This window comes from Chiloscyllium plagiosum, unplaced genomic scaffold (assembly GCF_037043375.1).
Source record: "Chiloscyllium plagiosum isolate Xiang-an unplaced genomic scaffold, Cpla_swu_hap1 HiC_scaffold_7, whole genome shotgun sequence".
Taxonomy (NCBI): domain Eukaryota; kingdom Metazoa; phylum Chordata; class Chondrichthyes; order Orectolobiformes; family Hemiscylliidae; genus Chiloscyllium; species Chiloscyllium plagiosum.
In genome coordinates, this window is record NW_028270145.1 from 90,381,918 (window position 1) to 90,404,672 (window position 22,755).

Consider the following 22,755-nt stretch of genomic DNA (forward strand, 5'->3'; position numbering starts at 1 on the left):
TATGCTCCCACAGAGACTGTCCTAATGTCCCAGTGTTGTGCTCCCGCAGTGACTGATCCTAATGTTTCAATGCTGTGCTACCACAGCTATTGATCCTAATGTTTCAATGCTGTGCTCCCACAGTGACTGTCCTAATGTCCCAATGCTGTGCTCCCGTTACTGTCCTAATGTCCCAATGCTGTGCTCGCACAGTGACTGATTCTAATGTCCCAATGCTGTGCTCCCACAGTGACTGATTCTAATGTCCCAATTCTGTGTTCCCGCAGTGACTGATCCTAATGTTCCAATGCTGTGCTCCCACAGTGATTGATCCTAATGTTCCAATGCTGTGCTCCCAAGGTGACTGATGCTAATGTCCCAATGTTGTGCTCCCACAGTGACTGATCCTAATGTCCCAATGCTGCGCTCCCACAGTGACTGATCCTAATGTCCCAATGCTGTGCTCCCACAGTGACTGTCCTAATGTTGCAATGCTGCGCTCCCGCAGTGACTGTCCTAATGTTCCAATGCTGTGCTCCCACAGTGATTGTCCTAATGTCCCAATGCTGTAATCCCACAGTGACTGATCCTAATGTCCCAATGCTGTGCTCCCACAGTGACTGCCCTAATGTTCCAATGCTGTGCTCCAACAGTGAATGACCCTAATGTCCCAATGCTGTGCTCCCACAGTGACTGATCATAATGTCCCAATGCGGTGCTCCCACAGTGACTGACCTAATGTTCCAATGCTGTGCTCCCGCAGTGACTGTCCTCATGTTCCAATGCTGTGCTCCCACAGTGATTGTCCAAATGTCCCAATGCTGTAATCCCACAGTGACTGATCCTAATGTCCCGATGCTGTGCACGCACAGTGAATTATCCTAATGTCCTAATGCTGTGCTTCCACAGTGACTGATCCTAATGTTCCAATGCTGTGCTCCCACAGTGAATGATCCTAATGTCCCAATGCTGTGCTCCCACAGTGACTGATCCTAATGTTCCAATGCTGTGCTCCCACAGTGACTGATCCTAATGTCCCAATGCTGTGAACCCACATTGACTGATCCTAATGTTCCAATGCTGTGCTCCCTCAGTGATGTCCTAATGTCCCATTGCTGTGCTCCCACAGTGACTGTCCTCATGTCCCAAAGTTGTGCTCCCACAGTGACTGATCCTAATGTTCCAACGCTGTGCTCCCAGAATGACTGTTCCTAATGTCCCAATACTGTGCACTCACAGTGACTGATCCTAATGTCCCAATGCTGTGCTCCCACAGTGACTGATAGTAATGTCCCAATGCTGTGCTCCCACAGTGAATGATCCTCAAGTCCCAATGCTGTGCTCCCATAGTGACTGTCCTAACATCCCAATGCTGGGCTCCCACAGTGACTGTCCTAATGTCCCAAAGCTGTGCTCCCACAGTGACTGTCCTAATGTCCCAATGCTGTGCTCCCACTGTGACTGATCCTAATGTTCCAATGCTGTGCTCCCACAGTGAATGATCCTAATGTTCCAATGCTGTGCTCCCACAGTGACTGATCCTAATGTCCCAATGCTGTGATCCCAGTGACTGATCCTAATGTCCCAATGCTGTGCTCCCACAGTGACTGATCCTAATGTCCCAATGCTGTGCTCGCACAGTGACTGATTCTAATGTCCCAATGCTGTGCTCCCACAGTGACTGATTCTAATGTGCCAAATCTTTGCTCCCGCAGTGACTGATCCTAATGTTCCAATGCTGTGCTCCCACAGTGATTGATCCTAATGTTCCAATGCTGTGCTCCCACAGTGACTGATCCTAATGTCCCAATGTTGTGCTCCCACCGTGACTGATCCTAATGTCCCAATGCTGCGCTCCCACAGTGACTGATCCTAATGTCCCAATGCTGTGCTCCCACAGTGACTGTCCTAATGTTGCAATGCTGCTCTCCCGCAGTGACTGTCCTAATGTTCCAATGCTGTGCTCCCACAGTGATTGTCCTAATGTCCCAATGCTGTAATCCCACAGTGACTGATCCTAATGTCCCAATGCTGTGCTCCCACAGTGACTGCCCTAATGTTCCAATGCTGTGCTCCAACAGTGAATGACCCTAATGTCCCAATGCTGTGCTCCCACAGTGACTGATCCTAATGTCCCAATGCTGTGCTCCCACAGTGACTGTCCTAATGTTCCAATGCTGTGCTCCCGCAGTGACTGATCCTAATGTTCCAATGCTGTGCTCCCACAGTGATTGTCCTAATGTCCCAATGCTGTAATCCCACAGTGACTGATCCTAATGTCCCGATGCTGTGCTCCCACAGTGAATTATTCTGATGTCCCAATGCTGTGCTCCCACAGTGACTGATCCTAATGTTCCAATGCTGTGCTCCCACAGTGAATGATCCTAATGTCCCAATGCTGTGCTCCCACAGTGACTGATCCTAATGTTCCAATGCTGTGCTCCCACAGTGAATGATCCTAATGTCCCAATGCTGTGATCCCACATTGACTGATCCTAATGTTCCAATGCTGTGCTCCCTCAGTGATGTCCTAATGTCCCATTGCTGTGCTCCCACAGTGACTGATCCTAATGTTGCAATGCTGTGCTCCCACAGTGAATGATCCTAATGTCCCAATGCTGTGCTCCCACAGTGACTTATCCTAATGTTCCTACGCTGTGCTCCCACAGTGACTAATCCTAATGTCCCAATGCTGTGATCCCACAGTGACTGATCCTAATGTCCCAATGCTGTGCTCCCAGAATGACTGTTCCTAATGTCCCAATACTGTGCACTCACAGTGACTGATCCTAATGTCCCAATGCTGTGCTCCCACAGTGACTGATCCTAATGTCCCAATGCTGTGCTCCCATAGTGACTGTCCTAACATCCCAATGCTGTGCTCCCACAGTGACTGTCCTAATGTCCCAATGCTGTGATCCCACAGTGACTGATCCAAAAGTCCCAATGCTGTGCTCCCAGAATGACTGTTCCTAATGTCCCAATACTGTGCACTCACAGTGACTGATCCTAATGTCCCAATGCTGTGCTCCCACAGTGACTGATACTAATGTCCCAATGCTGTGCTCCCACAGTGAATGATCCTAATGTCCCAATGCTGTGCTCCCATAGTGACTGTCCTAACATCCCAATGCTGTGCTCCCACAGTGACTGTCCTAATGTCCCAATGCTGTGCTCCCACAGTGACTGTCCTAATGTCCCAATGCTGTGCTCCCACAGTGACTGATCCTAATGTTCCAATGCTGTGCTCCCACAGTGAATGATCCTAATGTTCCAATGCTGTGCTCCCACAGTGACTGATCCTAATGTCCCAATGCTGTGATCCCAGTGACAGATCCTAATGTCCCAATGCTGTGCTCCCACAGTGACTGATCCAAATTTTCCAATGCTGTGCTGCCTCAGTGACTGATCCTGATGTCCCAATGCAGTGCTCTCACAGTGACTGATCCTAATGTCCCAATGCTGTGCTCCCACTGTGACTGTCATAATGTCCCAATGCTGTGCTCCCACAGTGACTGATTCTGATGTTTCAATGCAGTGCTCCCACAGTGACTGATCCTTCTGTCCCAATGCTGTGCTCCCACAGTGACTGATCCTAATGTCCCAATGCTGTGCTGCCACAGTGATTGATCCTAATGTTTCAATGCTATGCTCCCACAGAGACTGTCCTAATGTCCCAGTGTTGTGCTCCCGCAGTGACTGATCCTAATGTTTCAATGCTGTGCTACCACAGCTATTGATCCTAATGTTTCAATGCTGTGCTCCCACAGTGACTGTCCTAATGTCCCAATGCTGTGCTCCCGTTACTGTCCTAATGTCCCAATGCTGTGCTCGCACAGTGACTGATTCTAATGTCCCAATGCTGTGCTCCTACAGTGACTGATTCGAATGTCCCAATTCTGTGTTCCCGCAGTGACTGATCCTAATGTTCCAATGCTGTGCTCCCACAGTGATTGATCCTAATGTTCCAATGCTGTGCTCCCAAGGTGACTGATGCTAATGTCCCAATGTTGTGCTCCACAGTGACTGATCCTAATGTACCAATGCTGCGCTCCCACATTGACTGATCCTAATGTCCCAATGCTGTGCTCCCACAGTGACTGTCCTAATGTTGCAATGCTGCGCTCCCGCAGTGACTGTCCTAATGTTCCAATGCTGTGCTCCCACAGTGATTGTCCTAATGTCCCAATGCTGTAATCCCACAGTGACTGATCCTAATGTCCCAATGCTGTGCTCCCACAGTGACTGATCATAATGTCCCAATGCTGTGCTCCCACAGTGACTGACCTAATGTTCCAATGCTGTGCTCCCGCAGTGACTGTCCTAATGTTCCAATGCTGTGCTCCCACAGTGATTGTCCAAATGTCCCAATGCTGTAATCCCACAGTGACTGATCCTAATGTCCCGATGCTGTGCACGCACAGTGAATTATCCTAATGTCCCAATGCTGTGCTCCCACAGTGACTGATCCTAATGTTCCAATGCTGTGCTCCCACAGTGAATGATCCTAATGTCCCAATGCTGTGCTCCCACAGTGACTGATCCTAATGTTCCAATGCTGTGCTCCCACAGTGACTGATCCTAATGTCCCAATGCTGTGATCCCACATTGACTGATCCTAATGTTCCAATGCTGTGCTCCCTCAGTGATGTCCTAATGTCCCATTGCTGTGCTCCCACAGTGACTGTCCTCATGTCCCAAAGTTGTGCTCCCACAGTGACTGATCCTAATGTTCCAACGCTGTGCTCCCAGAATGACTGTTCCTAATGTCCCAATACTGTGCACTCACAGTGACTGATCCTAATGTCCCAATGCTGTGCTCCCACAGTGACTGATACTAATGTCCCAATGCTGTGCTCCCACAGTGAATGATCCTAAAGTCCCAATGCTGTGCTCCCATAGTGACTGTCCTAACATCCCAATGCTGGGCTCCCACAGTGACTGTCCTAATGTCCCAAAGCTGTGCTCCCACAGTGACTGTCCTAATGTCCCAATGCTGTGCTCCCACTTTGACTGATCCTAATGTTCCAATGCTGTGCTCCCACAGTGAATGATCCTAATGTTCCAATGCTGTGCTCCCACAGTGACTGATCCTAATGTCCCAATGCTGTGCTCCCACAGTGACTGATCCTAATGTCCCAATGCTGTGCTCGCACAGTGACTGATTCTAATGTCCCAATGCTGTGCTCCCACAGTGACTGATTCTAATGTCCCAATTCTGTGCTCCCGCAGTGACTGATCCTAATGTTCCAATGCTGTGCTCCCACAGTGATTGATCCTAATGTTCCAATGCTGTGCTCCCACAGTGACTGATCCTAATGTCCCAATGTTGTGCTCCCACAGTGACTGATCCTAATGTCCCAATGCTGCGCTCCCACAGTGACTGATCCTAATGTCCCAATGCTGTGCTCCCACAGTGACTGTCCTAATGTTGCAATGCTGTGCTCCCGCAGTGACTGTCCTAATGTTCCAATGCTGTGCTCCCACAGTGATTGTCCTAATGTCCCAATGCTGTAATCCCACAGTGACTGATTCTAATGTTCCAATGCTGTGCTCCAACAGTGAATGACCCTAATGTCCCAATGCTGTGCTCCCACAGTGACTGATCCTAATGTCCCAATGCTGTGCTCCCACAGTGACTGTCCTAATGTCCCAATGCTGTGCTCCCACAGTGACCGTCCTAATGTTCCAATGCTGCGCTCCCACAGTGACTGTCCTAATGTCCCAATGCTGTGCTCCCACAGTGACTGTCCTATTGTCCCGATGCTGTGCTCCCACAGTGAATTATCCTAATGTCCCAATGCTGTGCTCCCACAGTGACTGATCCTAATGTTCCAATGCTGTGCTCCCACAGTGAATGATCCTAATGTCCCAATGCTGTGCTCCCACAGTGACTGATCCTAATGTTCCAATGCTGTGCTCCCACAGTGAATGATCCTAATGTCCCAATGCTGTGATCCCACATTGATTGATCCTAATGTTCCAATGCTGTGCTCCCTCAGTGATGTCCTAATGTCCCATTGCTGTGCTCCCACAGTGACTGTCCTAATGTCCCAAAGTTGTGCTCCCACAGTGACTGATCCTAATGTTCCAATGCTGTGCTCCCTCAGTGATGTCCTAATGTCCCATTGCTGTGCTCCCACAGTGACTGTCCTAATGTCCCAAAGTTGTGCTCCCACAGTGACTGATCCTAATGTCCCAATGCTGTGCTCCCACAGTGACTTATTCTAATGTTCCTACGCTGTGCTCCCACAGTGACTAATCCTAATGTCCCAATGCTGTGATCCCACAGTGACTGATCCTAATGTCCCAATGCTGTGCTCCCAGAATGACTGTTCCTAATGTCCCAATACTGTGCACTCACAGTGACTGATCCTAATGTCCCAATGCTGTGCTCTCACAGTGACTGATACTAATGTCCCAATGCTGTGCTCCCACAGTGAATGATCCTAATGTCCCAATGCTGTGCTCCCACAGTGACTGTCCTAATGTCCCAATGCTGTGCTCCCACAGTGACTGTCCTAATGTCCCGATGCTGTGCTCCCACAGTGACTGTCCTAATGTTCCAATGCTGTGCTCCCACAGTGACTGTCCTAATGTCCCAATGCTGTGCTCCCACAGTGACTGTCCTAATGTCCCACTGCTGTGCTCCTACAGTGACTGTCCTAATGTCCCAATGCTTTGCTACCACAATGACTGTCCTAATGTTTCAATGCTGTCTCCCCACAGTGACTTTCCCAATGTTCCAATGCTGTGCTCCCACAGTGGCTGTATGGGTCACTTTCAAGTGGGTTGATTTATGCTGAATGGTATTGAGCATCTTGAGAATCATAATGGAACATGAGACAGGAACCATTGGATGCTTCATGGCTTTGTTCACATCTATTCAAATGTTAATGACCTCCACATTGGATAGGATGTGCTCCAAATTCTGAGAAATGTCCTGCACCAGTTTATTCTGGAAACTTCCAAGTTCCTTGACATTGATTCAGGGCATTCTGACAAGGCTACCAATGCCTCAAATTTTGTGATCATTTTTCTTTTAATCTCCTCCAAGCAATATATCTGCCTGTGTTTTCTGCAGTAGAACCCAGGTGCCACTTGGCCTCACTGTTGGTCTGTTGTGCCCAATATCTCCCTCCAAGGGGATCCCACCTCTATTCCATCTGTTAATACTGAGGCTGCCGAAAGCACAGCCACCAATAGTCAAGTGATTCAAATCAGAGATATTCAAGAGGATGTGAAATGCCTTGGTTATGATTAAACAACTGAAATCTGCATGCAATGTATTCCTTACTCAGCTTGCATCATGTTACTTTGAATTCATACTGACATATACATGCAAAATATATTAGTGCATTCACAGCTGGGATAGAAGATTAATAATGCAATGTTGTTGGAGATCCCTCAAGATTTGAGTTTTAAATCAGCTTTGAATGTTTGCAGTTCTGCTTAGGGAGTGTACAGTTCAAATACTCTTGTTTCATCAACACAGCAGCCGAGGATGTCAGTTTCATTCATTAGTATCCATTATTACTATTGCTAGCACATGAATAATCCCATTGGGTTAAACATAAAGAATAGCCAGGAGCTTCTATTTATAACACCAATTGTGGAAATTGTCACTTTTGAAGTCAGAAGTACCTATGCCAAAGCTATTATTCATGATGCTACTATTAAATGACTTAGGGCATTTCAGTATGGCAAAGGTATGATATAAATATGATTTGTTGTTTAGCCACCACCAATTATCACCACACTATTACCAGACCATAATATTTTTACACCTATGGCTTGAATTTTTTAAACAGCACCTTTAACATCGTAAAAGTATATTTGCTCACTTGATTGCAGCATCATAAGGAAATGCACCAATTGCTCCTTAAGACTGACAGTTTTGATAGAAAGGTCTTGTGTTGGTCCTCATTTGAATTTGTAAAGAATAAACGTCCAACCAATTGTAAAGTCAGCCATCTTTGCTTCTTCAGCCTTTCAGATTCACCATCACAAATAAACTTCCAAACCTCCCAAAGTTGTGAAAAAAGCAAAGACATAGTAATGTGAACCTATTTCTTTTAATCTACAAAATGCATTGATCTATTTTAAAAACAACTGCTTTTGACATGGTTTAAAATACATTGGTACACGATGAACTCAATTCTGTGGTCCCTTTCGTGACCACATGAAATAAAGTGGGTGAAAGTAAAAGGTATATAACGATCCAAATCCTAAGAACAATTCAAAAGAGTGGTTGAAGAAGTGAAATTCCTTGTCACTACGAATATATAATACTCAACATTAGCTCAATTCTATGTGATTCAATGCAAGGCATTCCCTTAAATTCAAATAGCTAAATAATCTAATTCAAATCAAACAAAAGTTGAATTGAAAGCTTGTTTGTAAGGATATACATAAGTGCACACTGTATGAAAATTTTAAACATCTGTAATCTCATTAATGTTCCCTAAAAGCTACACTAATTGTTCTGCCACTAATTGAAAATTCTGTAGCAGAGATTTTGCATTGTCTGGCAAAAGGCCTAAATTCTCTTTTAATTCAAGTACATTAATAATTCATGCAACATTTCCTGCTCTCACCAAGGAAGTATTCATTCTTAAGGACCTCCTCAAGACTAAGTCTTTTTGACAAAGCAAGTACTGTAACTATGGAGCCTTAACAGGTTTCTGGTGTTTCTAACATTAAGCTACCAAACCTCTTGTCATCTTGTGAGTCTCACAAAGATACTGGTTTCATCAGCTATTATATCCAATCAGTGGCCTTTCTCCCAGATCACAGAAGGCATTTATCATGTAAGGTAACTTCTGTCAGGTACAAGACAATTTTTAGCATGTAGCTGCAGTTTCTTTTCGACATCTGCTCCCTTTGTTTTGTCTCAATGCCAAACAGAAAAACAACAGACATGGGAAAATCAAGGTTATTGAAAAGCTATTTTCCTCTTAGGTTTTAAGAGCATCTAATGATTGAACTTTTGAGTAAGACCACGTACATTATCACTAATGTTCAGCTGAAAAGCCACTTGACACACCTGGGAGAATGAAGTGAAGCTCTCTCAGACAACAACACAGCCTTTAATCAATATGAGTCACGCACAAGGTACCAGTCTAGTTGCATGAAATGTAACATTTTGGGTTGAAATGAAAATTACTCCAGTGAAGAACCTTTGCAAGTTATCATTGACAGTATTGAGTCTGACCAATATTTCTCTTTGGCAAAACTTCTCAATATGGAAGGTACGGCTGATGGGAGAGGCAATTTAAGGACGGCAAACATGGTGACTCCTGTCAGTCTCACCTGAAGAAGTCAATATCGAGTAAAGAGAAACACACATGAATAATCTGACTACTATATTTGAGTACTGGAAGACAATTTGGATGAAAAACCTGAGTTTTCCTTATATAATCCACTTTTTACGCAGCGTTGGGATGGGCTGGTAGATAAAATAAGATCATTTGCCAAAATATGGTCATCACAGTTTTTCTCCTCTGCCTATTATTGAAGTGCTGCTGAGACTTCCTTTAAATTCCTATCCAGTAGTTGATCTGAATTTTATCTTGTCCCATCTAAAGGGTATTAGTCAATCAGATGGGCCTTTAAGTAACAATCATTACATGTCCAACATTAGACTAGCTTACTTTTTTGTTAAATTCCAGATTTTTAAATTGAATTCAGATTTCACCATGATAATAGTTGAACCCAGAACATTAACCAGATATTGTGGATTAATAGGTTACTGACATGACCACTACACCATTGCAATTCATTAGCAAGGCCACACAAGTTCCTCTATTACTCAGAGCATTGCTGCTTTTGCCAATTAAGTAATATGCAACTTTCATATTCTTCCTATTAAAATAAACAAATTCAAGTTTCTGTCATTAAACTCAAGTTGGCAATTTTTTTGCCTACTCACTTAACATATCTTTGGCAAATTCTTATCTTCTCTTCATAACATACTCCTATTATTTTTGGATCGTCAACTTTAGCAACCATATATTCAGACTCATAATCTGAATAATTAATGTAAATCATACATGATTTTGGCCTCAGCATATAGAACATAGAACATAGAACATAGAACAATACAGCACAGAACAGGCCCTTCGGCCCACGATGTTGTGCCGAACTTCTAACCTAGATTAAGTACCCATCCATGTACCTATCCAAATGCCGCTTAAAGGTCGCCAATGATTCCGACTCCACCACTCCCACGGGCAGCGCATTCCATGCCCCCACCACTCTCTGGGTAAAGAACCCACCCCTGACATCTCCCCTATACCTTCCACCCTTCACCTTAAATTTATGTCCCCTTGTAACACTCTGTTGTACCTGGGGAAAAAGTTTCTGACTGTCTACTCTATCTATTCCTCTGATCATCTTATAAACCTCTATCAAGTCACCCCTCATCCTTCGCCGTTCCAACGAGAAAAGGCCGAGAACTCTCAACCTATCCTCGTACGACTTCCTCTCCATTCCAGGCAACATCCTGGTAAATCTTCTCTGCACCCTCTCCAAAGCTTCCACATCTTTCCTATAGTGAGGCGACCAGAACTGCACACAGTACTCCAACTGTGGCCTAACCAAAGTCCTGTACAGCTGCAACATCACTTCACGACTCTTGAATTCAATCCCTCTGCTAATGAACGATAATACTCCATAGGCCTTCTTACAAACTCTATCCACCTGAGTGGCAACCTTCAAAGATCTATGTACATAGACCCCAAGATCCCTCTGTTCCTCCACCTGACTAAGAACCCTACCATTAACCCTGTATTCCGCATTCTTATTTGTTCTTCCAAAATGGACAACCTCACACTTGGCAGGGTTGAACTCCATCTGCCACTCCTCAGCCCAGCTCTGCATCATATCTAAGTCCCTCTGCAGCCGACAACAGCCCTCCTCACTGTCCACAACTCCACCTATCTTCGTATCATCTGCAAATTTACTGACCCACCCTTCGACTCCCTCATCTAAGTCATTAATAAAAATTACAAACAGCAGAGGACCCAGAACTGATCCCTGCGGAACTCCACTTGTAACTGGGCTCCAGGCTGAGTATTTACCATCTACCACCACTCTCTGCCTTCGACCGGTTAGCCAGTTTTCTATCCAATTGGCCAAATTTCCCTCTATCCCATGCCTCCTGACTTTCCGCATAAGCCTACCATGGGGAACCTTATCAAATGCCTTACTGAAATCCATGTACACTACATCCACTGCTCTTCCCTCATCCACATGCTTGGTCACCTCCTCGAAGAATTCAATAAGACTTGTAAGGCAAGACCTACCCTTCACAAATCCGTGCTGGCTGTCCCTAATCAAGCAGTGTCTTTCCAGATACTCATAAATCCTATCCCTCAGTACCCTTTCCATTACTTTGCCTACCACAGATGATCCCTGTGGCACACCATTTACCACATCTCACCTCACTCAAGCCAGTGGACATATTCTGACTCATTTCTGATTTGTACCTTGTAGATCAAGGACAGGCTTTGGTGACAGGAGGTGAATTACTCATCACAGAATTCCAAGCCTCTGTCTTGCTCTTGTTACCATGGTACTTATATGGTTGGTCAAATTCAGCTTCTGGTCAATGTAACATTCAGGATTCGGTGATAGTTACAACACTGAATGTCTACGGACGATGCTTAGATTCTTTCTTCTTGGAAATATTCATTGCCTGGTGTTTATGTAATGTGAATGTTACCTGCTACTTATCATCTCAAACTTATTCAGGCCTTGCTGCATATGGACACAGGATCTTTCAGTATCTGAAGAGTTCTAAATTGTGCTGAACAATGTTGACCTTATGATGGAGAGAAGCTGGAGCAGCTGAAGATAAGTATGCTTAGGACATTATTCTCATAGAGACTCATAGAGTCACAACATTTCTATAGCATAGAAAGAGACCCTTTGGGCAATCATTTCCATGCTGGTCATCAAACATCCAACTATCCTAATCCATCTTCCAGCAACTGGCCCATAGCCTTCAATGCTATGGCATTTCAAGTGTACACCTAAATAGTTCCTAAATAACTCTGAGTCTATACTTGATGGAGTTTAGAGGGATGAGGGGGATCTCATTGAAACTTATGGAATACTGAAATACTCACATAGAATGAAGTTGGAGAAGATATTTCCACCAGTAGGAGAGATGATGATCTGAGAGCATTGCCTCAGAGTGAAAGGATAGCCCTTTAGAACTGAGATGAGGAGAAATATTCTCTGTCAGAAGGTGGTCAATCTGTGGAAATCATTGCCACAGAAGTCTGTGCATGTCAAGTCATTGAGTGTATTTAAGATGGAGGTAGGTAATAGGGGATCAAAAGTTACCAAGAACAGCCAGGAGAATGGGATTCAAAAACATATCAGCCATGAGTAAATGGTGGAGCAGAGTCAGTGGGCAGTGTGCTGATTCTACATCTATATCTTACGGTCTTACAGAAATATTGGATGGCATCTTTCAAAGGTAGAATGTGATCATTTCAGATTATAAATTGTAATGAAGATTTGATCAGGTATCCTGTGTTTTCTTCAAAAGATGCTTGCTGCAAGTTGTTAACCTCTTTGTGCAAGTAGACAACAATAGTTCTGTGGTTCAAAGGTTTTTGTTTGGCATTTCCACATTGTCTGGAAATGTCCCACTTTCATAGAAAAATGGCATTGACACAATACAGCTAAACATTGTTTTTGTTTGTGCCATTTATTTTAACTCCACATCTGAAACAATTAATTTTAGCACGAAAGGATTTAATGTTGTTTGTAGTAGCCTATCCTAAGTTGTTTTGTCGTTTATATGCATTAGTAAATTGACAAAGGCAGATAATCTTCTTAAGATAGGTTAACTTTCAGTTCCCATCATTCTGTTTTGCTGTTCTTTTTGAATTTTAGCTTCTATCTCTATTTGGACAGGTCTTTCAATATGAAGTCCTCTTTTGATTGTTACATATCTGAAAGGAATGGATCAGAAATTCTGAAAACAACTTTGTCTCAAATTAATTCTGACAGCAAATCTTCATAAACATAAAATTCTGACAATGTACAGAAAGTATGATTGAAATTGATGACATTTTCCTCTGAAAGACTTAACCTTGCTCTTTCATCAATGTAAATTGTCAACTGTTCCTACAATATAGTCATATGGTTTCTGTGTCTTTTCTTACATTCTGTCATTTTAAAAGATGATCTTCTATTGGATCTGTAGAATAAAGAAATGTATTCACTTGGTCTTCTCTTGGCTTCTTTAATCTGAAGCAGTTCTACATGTCACAAATTGTCTTTTCCATGCCATCCAGCTTAATTTTCTGTTTGAAATATTTGTAGTTTTAAATATCCTAGGAAGTATATTATCTTTCTTCAGTTTCACTGTTTAGCTGCTGTTTCTTTTTAATTGACTCAACTGTTGCAGAATTTTTCAATGCTTTGTAAGTGTAACTGGTTTTGTTGCTCAGGGTTTATGTTGGACAATGACTTAAATTGCATAAAAAATTGTGTTCTTCTGCAAGTTGTTTCAATTTTTGTAATTGTTCCACTTTAATTACTGGATAATGATGATAAATTGCCAGTGAAGATGTATTATTACAATGCTTTGTTAGTTTAATGAAGATTCTTTTCACTTCTATTTTCTTATTTCCACCTCAGAATGTTTAAAAATTCCTTCTAATTAAAATTAGAAAACATAAAAATTTCAAAATTATACAACAATCTGTGCTGAAAGAAACATTGTCACGCATTTAATAATTGCTGAACTTCTGTAATTTTAAGCAAAGTCATTTTTCCCTTTCTTAGAGATTTGCATCCCCATTTATGGATGATTCACACCCTTTCTGCCACTTCATGATATAAAATTGTACAACTTTAAATTTCAAAAAATGGTATCACACCACTATTACATCTTTAAGAATATTTCAGGTGCATAATAAAACTTCATGTTTTCCTCAAAGCACTGATTCTTTTTTCTAAAGCAAAAACCTCTTTTATTTTCACTCTCCTTACTGTTCTAATAATTTTCCAAACAAATGCATCTTTATCAAAATCAGAAATTGCTGGAGAAACTCAGCAAGCCTGGCAGCATCTCTGGAGTGAGAGCAGGCTCAACATTTCAGATTCAGTGATCCTTCATCAGAGCTAATAGCAGCTGGGAAGAGATAACATATATGCAGAAGAAGGGGTAGCAAGATGTTGGTAAAGAATTTCCAGCATCCATAATATAATGGATTAGCTTCTTAGTCCAGAATTTTCTTCATTAAATGAAAGTTCATCCTTCCAAAAAGGAATTTATTTTACTTACAGTGTTCAATATCAATTGTTGTATCCTCGGTTTATGATTCAGATGTTTCCCGTTGTAGCTTTGGTGATCAGTTTTGCAGCCTTTCAAGTTGATGGCTGTGCTGCTTTCACAGAAACTGGCAGACTCCATGTGCTTTTCGGCTGCTGAATATTTAAAGATACAACCTTACATTTCTGATTGAATTGTTTTTATTTATTTCTTCTCCTCAGATTACTTTTGAGGAGGGAAAAAATTCTTCAAGCTAGTGCGATCTGGTTGGCATCCACACTGCTGGCTACCATGCTATGCATTGTGCTCATACACGCTGCTACCATCTGGGATGCTTTGAGTAGGTTCAATGTCACAAATCTTTCTTACTGATATTAGTCTAATACACTGATATTAAATAGGGAAGGGTGTCCAAATGCTTTGAAGTATTAGAAAAGTATATCCACCATTAAATGTGATTCAATTATTGGAAACCATTGTTTAAATAAACCAGATTGTGCTAGGAGTTACACCAGAAATGGATTTCAGACCATCAACTGAGCCCACAAAATGATACAACTCTGCAGGCTACAAGCTGTGTACATCAATACCCAGAACTTTGTTTTGTAGACAAAAGGAATTTGCCAACCACCCAACTATAGAATCCATCTACCAGGCCCGCTGTCAAGGAAAGGCTGCCAGTATTCTCAAAGGTCCATCCCACCCTGGCAATGTTTTTCTACAACCTCTACCACCAAGGAGAAGGTACAGAAGCCTGCACACACGCACCAGCCAGTTTCTAAATAGACTCTACCTTATTGTTGTTAGAATACTGAATGGACTCACAAACGTTTTAACATTCGCCTGTACCTGTGTTTTTGCTGATGTTTACCTATTATTTACTTATCTATGCTACTTAACTCTGTGATCTGCCTGCGTTGCTCGCAAGACAAAGCTTTTCACTGTGTCTCAGTACACGTGACAATGAATTCAATTCAGTTCAATTCAATTCAATTCACTTTGCATATTCATTGCAACTTTTCAAAAACAAAGGATCATGAGTACAGGCACAACTGCTACAGCTCATGATAGCATCCCAGCCAATCAGAATCTACTCGCCTGCTGCGAGGATTAAGATTCACAGTTAACTGTTCTGGAAGCATCACCATGCCGATGATGATCCAAACATATCAGCACTTTCTCTCACGTTGTATAAAACAGTGTCTCTTTTTTCTCTCAAGTTTGCTTCTTGTATCCTACTTCTGATGAATGCAAGATGAAAAGCTTCAACTTGTAATCACCTTCTAGCTGATGAATAAATATAGTTTAACATTCTGGTGCACGACTTACAAGTTAGTTCTTCCCAGAAATAGTCCTTTGCATCCTATTGGGCAAGAGTTATCTTGTGATGTCAGTTAGCCCTTCAGGTATGAACTGCCTTACACTACAGACAATAGCTCCTGTTGAGAAGTAGATTAGAGTACATAATGTGCAGTTTCTTCTATGAAGTAGCAAACTTTCAGACTGATCGTGAGCATCATGACAGGAAATCTAATTTTCTTTCAAAATGGCTTTGATTGGAAACTGGCAACCATCAGCCACTATTTCTCAACCTAAATATCACAGCAATCATTATATAATCTAGTTGATAGGGTAGAAATGTTCTGAAGCAGGCTTCAAATAAAATGTACTTTTATTCTTGTCAAAGACCCATTACTGGTAAGCTTGTCAGAATTGTACAAGACGAAACGTTTGCAACAAAAACTTCCAGCTCGGCGAACAGAACCACAGCAACGAGCACCCGAGCTACAAATCTTCTCACAAACTTTGTACAAGAGGTCTCTTAAGCAAACAACTGATCATTCTCTCAAGAAATCTTTGGACAGTATATTCACATATGCTCTGTAGATACACAGAACAGTTTACATTCATTTTGCCGGGTCTAGCACGAGAATGCAATTGACTTAGTGCTCTCCTATTCATTTTTCATCCAGCGCCTCAGTTCATCTTACATCGCTGCAGCAAGGTTGTTACTTCCTCTATTGACGATAGGAGAAATGTTTGTGTCACTTATCCCAAGTTCTAGCAATGCAGGATGTGAGATCACTAGTCCTTGCATACTTTCAGCTTTTTCCATAATCCAGGTCATTTGACACTACGCATTCTCTCCATGAGCAGTCTGACATTGTCCTTGATCGAAAAGAGCACTATTCCCTCAGCTTGCAGCTTATTTGTGACTACCAGAACACATAATGCAGATTTATGTCCAGTTTCATTGCAGCATCCTGGATGCCATCTAATGGTTCCAGTTCATCTCCAGCTCTGCTGTGTTATGTTTCATGGTCAGTATGTGGTATACGTTTAAGAGTCATGCTCACGCTATCACCACTGCATCATAACATATAACCTGAAGATGTAAAGGTTTCATATGTATCCTGTCCATGGATCTCTTGAAACATGGCACACTAATCGAAGTGTCTGCTTCTGTCATAACCTAAAGTTTAATATTAGCCCAGTGACTGATGTGCCTGCAGAATGTAATGATTGTATATAATCATCATCTCTAAAAGATGTCTGCTAAATTCTTTAATACTATAATCTCTACACTTGGTTTCTTGTCTTACAGTAACTAACGTAAGCATTGCTGATCATATAACACAAAATTCACAATGGTATTAGCAGTGACTCTCTATAAAAACTCCAACAAAAACAGGAAGTGTTGGCGAAAGTCAGCAGGAATGGTAGCAGCTGTAGAGAGAAAACAAAGTTAACCTTTTGAGTACATGACCCATTGTCAAGAAGGAGAAGGTACTACAGATTGTATAAGGATGGGAGACTATGTGGTAGGATGTTGTGAGGGGATGGGGGAAGATCCTGAGATGAGATGAAGCTAGTTTGAATCATGGAAATAATAGCTTGATGTTCAATGGTGGTGTCATAGTATGGGGAAGATAGGAGCCAGCATCCAACAACTGGTGCTCAGCATCCGTAAAGCATGTCAGATGACAGCAGCACCACCCTTGTCAGCAGGTTAGATTATGAATCAGAGTTGGAGATGAGAGCAAATAGTGCAGTCTGTTTGGAGGAAGATAGATTAGAATGGGTGAAGGGAGCAGACAAATTAAGACAACAATATCACATCAGCAGTTCCCAATGAACACATCGAATGCAGGTCGAACACGAGGGTGAATGGTCCAGGTGGAGGCAGAGTGTTGGAAGTGAGTGAAGGATTCTGCAGGATGGGAAAAAGGACTCTGTTCAAAGAAATTTGCCTCACAAAGAGGTAAAGATGATGGAAGAAAGATTTGACATCAGGACTTGTCTAAAATTCATGGAGTTGAGGGCATTAAAGGATAAAGCAACATTATTTGCTGAATATAGACTGTTCCACATTAGAAACCAGAAAGTTATGATAAATACCCAAAGTGAGGTGGGGTTAGGAGGAAAGATGAAGTCAAAGGGAAGATGAGAGGTGGAACGTTCCAGAGGGGCATGGGTACACCTGCTTTGTTACAGCTTGCTTTCCTTAATACCTGAAAGGAAGAAAACATGTTTCTTGTGAAAATGTTGAATCAGCTGAGAAGTGATGGAGAACTGGCAGAATGGACAGCTTTAAGATAACGTGAGGTGGTATTGAGAGCGTGAGAGAGGTTGAGTGTGTGCATGTGATGGTGCATCTCACTGAGTGGATCTCAGGATGCAGTTGAGAACAGCTGACAAGGGGCTTCTGGACTTGAAATGGTAACTCTCCAGACATGCTGCCAGACCTGCTGAGTTTCTCGACTATTTTGTGTTTTTGGTTCAAATCTCAAAAATCCATAGTTCTTTATTTTATTTAGTTAAATGAAGAATCTAATATTTTTGTGACAGATATTTTATAAGCTAAATGAAGAACAACTAAATAACTGTTTTGGACATTAGAGGATTCGAACAATCAGCAATAACAATTCAAATGATTATAAATAACATTACACATACATAGTGCATTGACCACCAAGAAGATTTAAGTTTATTCAAGAGAAAATAAATTTCTAACATAACCTTAGTTAAAAGAAAGAAAAAACAATTTAAAAAGCTGCAATACAAAGCCAGTGACCTGAATTATACTGGGGACTCATACAGGGAGACTTGATTTATGAATGTCTGACTTACGAACGCTCATACTCACAAAAGAAGCATAATTTTATAGACCTGACCAATGAAAAATTTCCTGTGCCTACAGACAGCTGCTTTACATTGTTCTGCATTGTGTTCTGACTTTTCCACAAATTCCAGGACAGATCTTGTTCTGCCTGTACAGGCTTTCCTTAGCAATAGTTTCACAACAGCACATGTAAAGTTTGTGCTATTAAGGGACCAGTAGTCTTAAAGGGACCAGGACCAGTGGATTGGCAGTTATAAATTACACTGATATGAAGTCAGGGACACACAACTTAAGATGGGCAGGTGGAATCATGGACAGCAGAAACATCTTTTTAGATTCAGCATCCAGTGGCAGCTTTACTGAAGTACAACTCTTCAAGTAGCTGATGCACTTTGTTTGACAGATCAAAGAATAGATTAATCCAAGACGACAACTCTAAAAAATATGCTTCCATTGGCAAGGAGTAATACATATGGTTTTCTGTACAAGATCAGAAAAGATTTGGAATTTAATCAAAGATCAGCTCAAGGGAAGGCCTAACTTCAGTGTCAACAGGCACCAACTCATATCATGTAGACAGCAACCCCATGAATCTATCAACCACTTTGATGGAAGATGTTACAGCAAAGGACATGAGCGTGTGTTTTCCAAAGATTGATTTAGTTATCACCTCTACATCAATTCAAGGCTTTAGGAAAGATCTTTTGTAAAGAACAATAGCTATATGATTGCATTACTGGAGGATAGGGGCAAGTATGAAGCCAAAGTGGTGTAGGACCCAACAACAATTAACTGCTTTAGGTGCAGCCAACGCTATTGCTATGATCAACAAAGTGCATTAAATTAACAAATGATTTGGAGGGGCCAGTGTTGGACTGGGGTGTACAAAGTTAAAAATCACACAACACCAGGCTATAGTCCAACAGATTTAATTGGAAACACACTAGCTTTCGGAGCGATACTCCTTCATCAGGTGATTGTGGAGGGCTCGATCGTAACACACAGAATTTATAGCAAAAATTTATAGTGTGATGTAACTGAAATTATACATTGAAAAATTGATTGTTAAGCCTTTCATCTGTTAGAATACAGTGATAGTTTCACTTCTTACATGTGTAAATCACAAAATCCTTTTTTAAAAAAGTTGGATTCTCGGGTTAGCTGTTAACAATGGTGATAGCTGGATAATATGTTGAAGGTGTTGGCCCCCTGTGTTCTCTGTCTATGCCATGATGTTTAGATTGATTCTAATCTAAAAAGTGAGATAACGGAGTTTTACATAAATTCATGCAGTTTTTGAGCTCAGAGTTCTACATGAATGCATGCAGTTTTTGAGCAAAGTACAATGTAACCCTGAAAGTACAAATTCACCCCACAAAATATATGTGTGCATTCGATTATCCAGATGTTAGATTATCTGGCAGGTTTGCAAGGTCCAAATACTCAGCCAAACTATGTTAACTGGCAATCAATTATCCAGCATTCAATTAGCCGAACAAAATACCACCTACCCGTGTCCTTCGGGTAATTGAGGCTCCTCTGTATTCCTCTTCATCAATGCATTGCTATTGAAAACTATTTAATTGCAGACATTCTCCATATTGATCTCACACCTTGGCTAAAGCCAATGTGCCCAAGTGCAATAATTGAGAAGATTCATTTGTTTTGTCTATAGAGAAAGGAACTTGGCATTTGATGACGTCATTTTTAAGGCTGATAGGTTCTAATACCAGCCGCATTATGCCAGAATCCCATATCCATGTTACACCAGGAACACATGAGAGTCTAGCATTTGAATCTGTGTATTAGCCATGGGTGAATCAGGCCATATAACCATGAATACATGTTATGGTTAAATGTATGACAAATGTAAAAAAAACCCGTTAGCAGATCCACACAATGTTCCAATCAGATCTATTTACAGTGAATGTTGAAGGTTATATCCTTCAAATTTCCCATTGTTCAATGACTTAGTGACAAAACAAGCATGAATTTCACAGACATCCAAGTGCTATTCTTAGTTAAACCAGAATTCCAGAAAAGATAGAGTCTAACAACAGACATCAATAAAGTCAGGCACAGTAAGTGGATAGTGACCGCTACCACATCATCACTCCACTATCCATGCTCAATTAGTCTACCAGAATGAATGGTATGTGTCATTGTACCAATGATCATTATGTGTCCAACAGCAAAACAAGATTTCTGTATTGCATTGGTACATTTTGATGCAACATTAATGGAGAAGGAATTAACATCTCCAGTGGAAATTAATCTCAGAAGACAAATATAAATGACCTTGCTCAATAACTAATTATCTCATAATTGCACATCGCAGAATGGTCCTCTTCAAAAGGGAGGCAAATGGCCTAGTGGTATTATACCTAGAATCTTAATCCAGAGGCCCAGGCGATTTCCTGAGGAAAGGGTGCAAGTCCCATTATAGCAGATGTTGGAATTTGAATTCAATAAAACTGTGGAATGAAGAGTCTAATGATAATCATGAAACCATTGTTGATTGTGGTAAAAATCCATGTGGCTCACCAATGTCCTTTAAGGATGAAAAATGATGTGCTTACCTGGTCTAAAGCAAAAAAAAAAGCCTGCAGATACTGGAATCCAAAATAGACAGGCAGGAGGCTGAAAGAGCATAGCAAGCCAGGCAGCAGCAGGAGGTGGAGAAGTTGACATGTTTGTGTGTAACCCTTTTTAAGACTGGGGCTGGGTGTGGGGGGAGCTGCAGATAAAGTGGATGGCATGGACAGGGTGGTGAAGAGGGGATAGGTGAAGACAGGCAGAGGGATCGACCTGGTTGGTCAAAGAAGAAATGAATCCATTTGGTGGCAGGGAGCAGTGGAAGGGAGGTTATTTGAATTTGGAGAACTTAATGTTGAGTCCTCCAGGCTGTAGGTTGCTCAGGTGGAAGCTGAGGTGATGTTCCTCCAATTTGAGGTTTGGTTCCTTGTTGCAAGGGAGGAGGCCAAGGATGGTCATGTCAGAAAGGGAGTGGGAAGGGGAATTCAAAAGTGCGGTGACTGGGAGATCCGGTCGGCACCTGTGATGCTCAGCGAACCATTCCTTAAGTTTACATTTGGTCTCCCTGATGTATAGAAGACCTTGCCTGGTCTGGCCTATATATGATTCCAGAACCATAACATTGAGAGTGACTCTTACCTGCTGTCTGGAGAATAAGTGCTAGCCTAGCCAGGGATTCCCATATCCTGTCAATGAATAAAAGAAAGTTAAGAATGAAAAATGAACAAGCAGGTAAAGAATGACCAAAACTGTACACTGGGCAGAGTATGAGTTACAAACACAAGTACAAGAGCTTAGATACCATAAAACATTTTTATAAATATACAACAATCCCAGGACATAACACGTCAGCATGGTTCTACATTGCAGAGGAAGAGAAACCCGCTCAGACCAATGTACAACATAATGATCATGCAGAAGGGATTGAGGAAGCACACTCCAATAATTGTGCGATGATAACCAAAAAATGGACTGGAGGACATCTTCTGGACAGGTCACCAATTAATAAGACTGTAATGCATAGGAGTAGATTTGGCCATTCAGACAATTACGTCTGCTCCACCATTTGATCGTGGCTAATGATGCTTGTCAACCCAACTTTCCTGTCTTTCCCCATAACCTTTGATCCCCTTACCACTGAGAGTCTAGCTACCTCTGTTTTACAGACACTCAACCTGGCCTCCACAGCCTTCCATGGCAATGATTCACTCTGAAGTTCAGGACAAGTTCTCCAATGTCCAAAGTGTTACATTGAGTTTTGAAATGTTAGTTGTGTAAGCCTATTTTACCTGTTAGGTATATGTAGTCAATTTGATAATTATGTTGATAACAACGAAGTATATCTGATGGGATAAGTTTTATCATTGGTCATAAAAGGACAATCTTGTCTTATGTCCCACAGTCAGTCAATCAGTATACCCATGAGATATCCCACAGTCAGTATGTCAGTACATGTAAGAGATACGCATATGCGACTGCATCATAACCTGTGACCTGAGGCTCTAAAAGTGCCATATGCTACCCTACCATTTCTAACTATATGTTCTTCTATTGTTAGCTAATAGCTTAATGTTAACACAGACACAAATTGCTTGAAGAATGTAATGTCTGTACATAAATTATAGGTCTAATAAATGATTAGATTTCCTACAGCATGGAAACAGGCCCTTTGACCCAACCAGTCCACACCAACCCTCCGAAGAGTAACCCACCCAAACCCATTCCCCTACACCTAACCGCTATGGGCAATTTAGCACGACCAATTCACCTGACCTGCACATCTTTGGACTGTGGGAGGAAACCAGAGCACCCGGAGGAAATC

General features: G+C 41.9%; 1 protein-coding gene across 2 annotated transcripts in view; it reads right to left on the reverse strand.

The window, feature by feature from the left end:
* The window catches only part of LOC148149660 (uncharacterized), a 271,395-nt gene that overhangs the window by 217,969 nt on the left and 30,671 nt on the right, over nucleotides 1–22,755 (reverse strand). For both annotated transcript variants that reach the window (XM_087988624.1, XM_087988623.1), the window contains exon 2: nucleotides 21,573–21,619. In XM_087988624.1, the coding sequence (XP_087844750.1) occupies nucleotides 21,573–21,619 (47 nt within the window). The remainder of the gene's footprint in view (nucleotides 1–21,572; nucleotides 21,620–22,755) is intronic.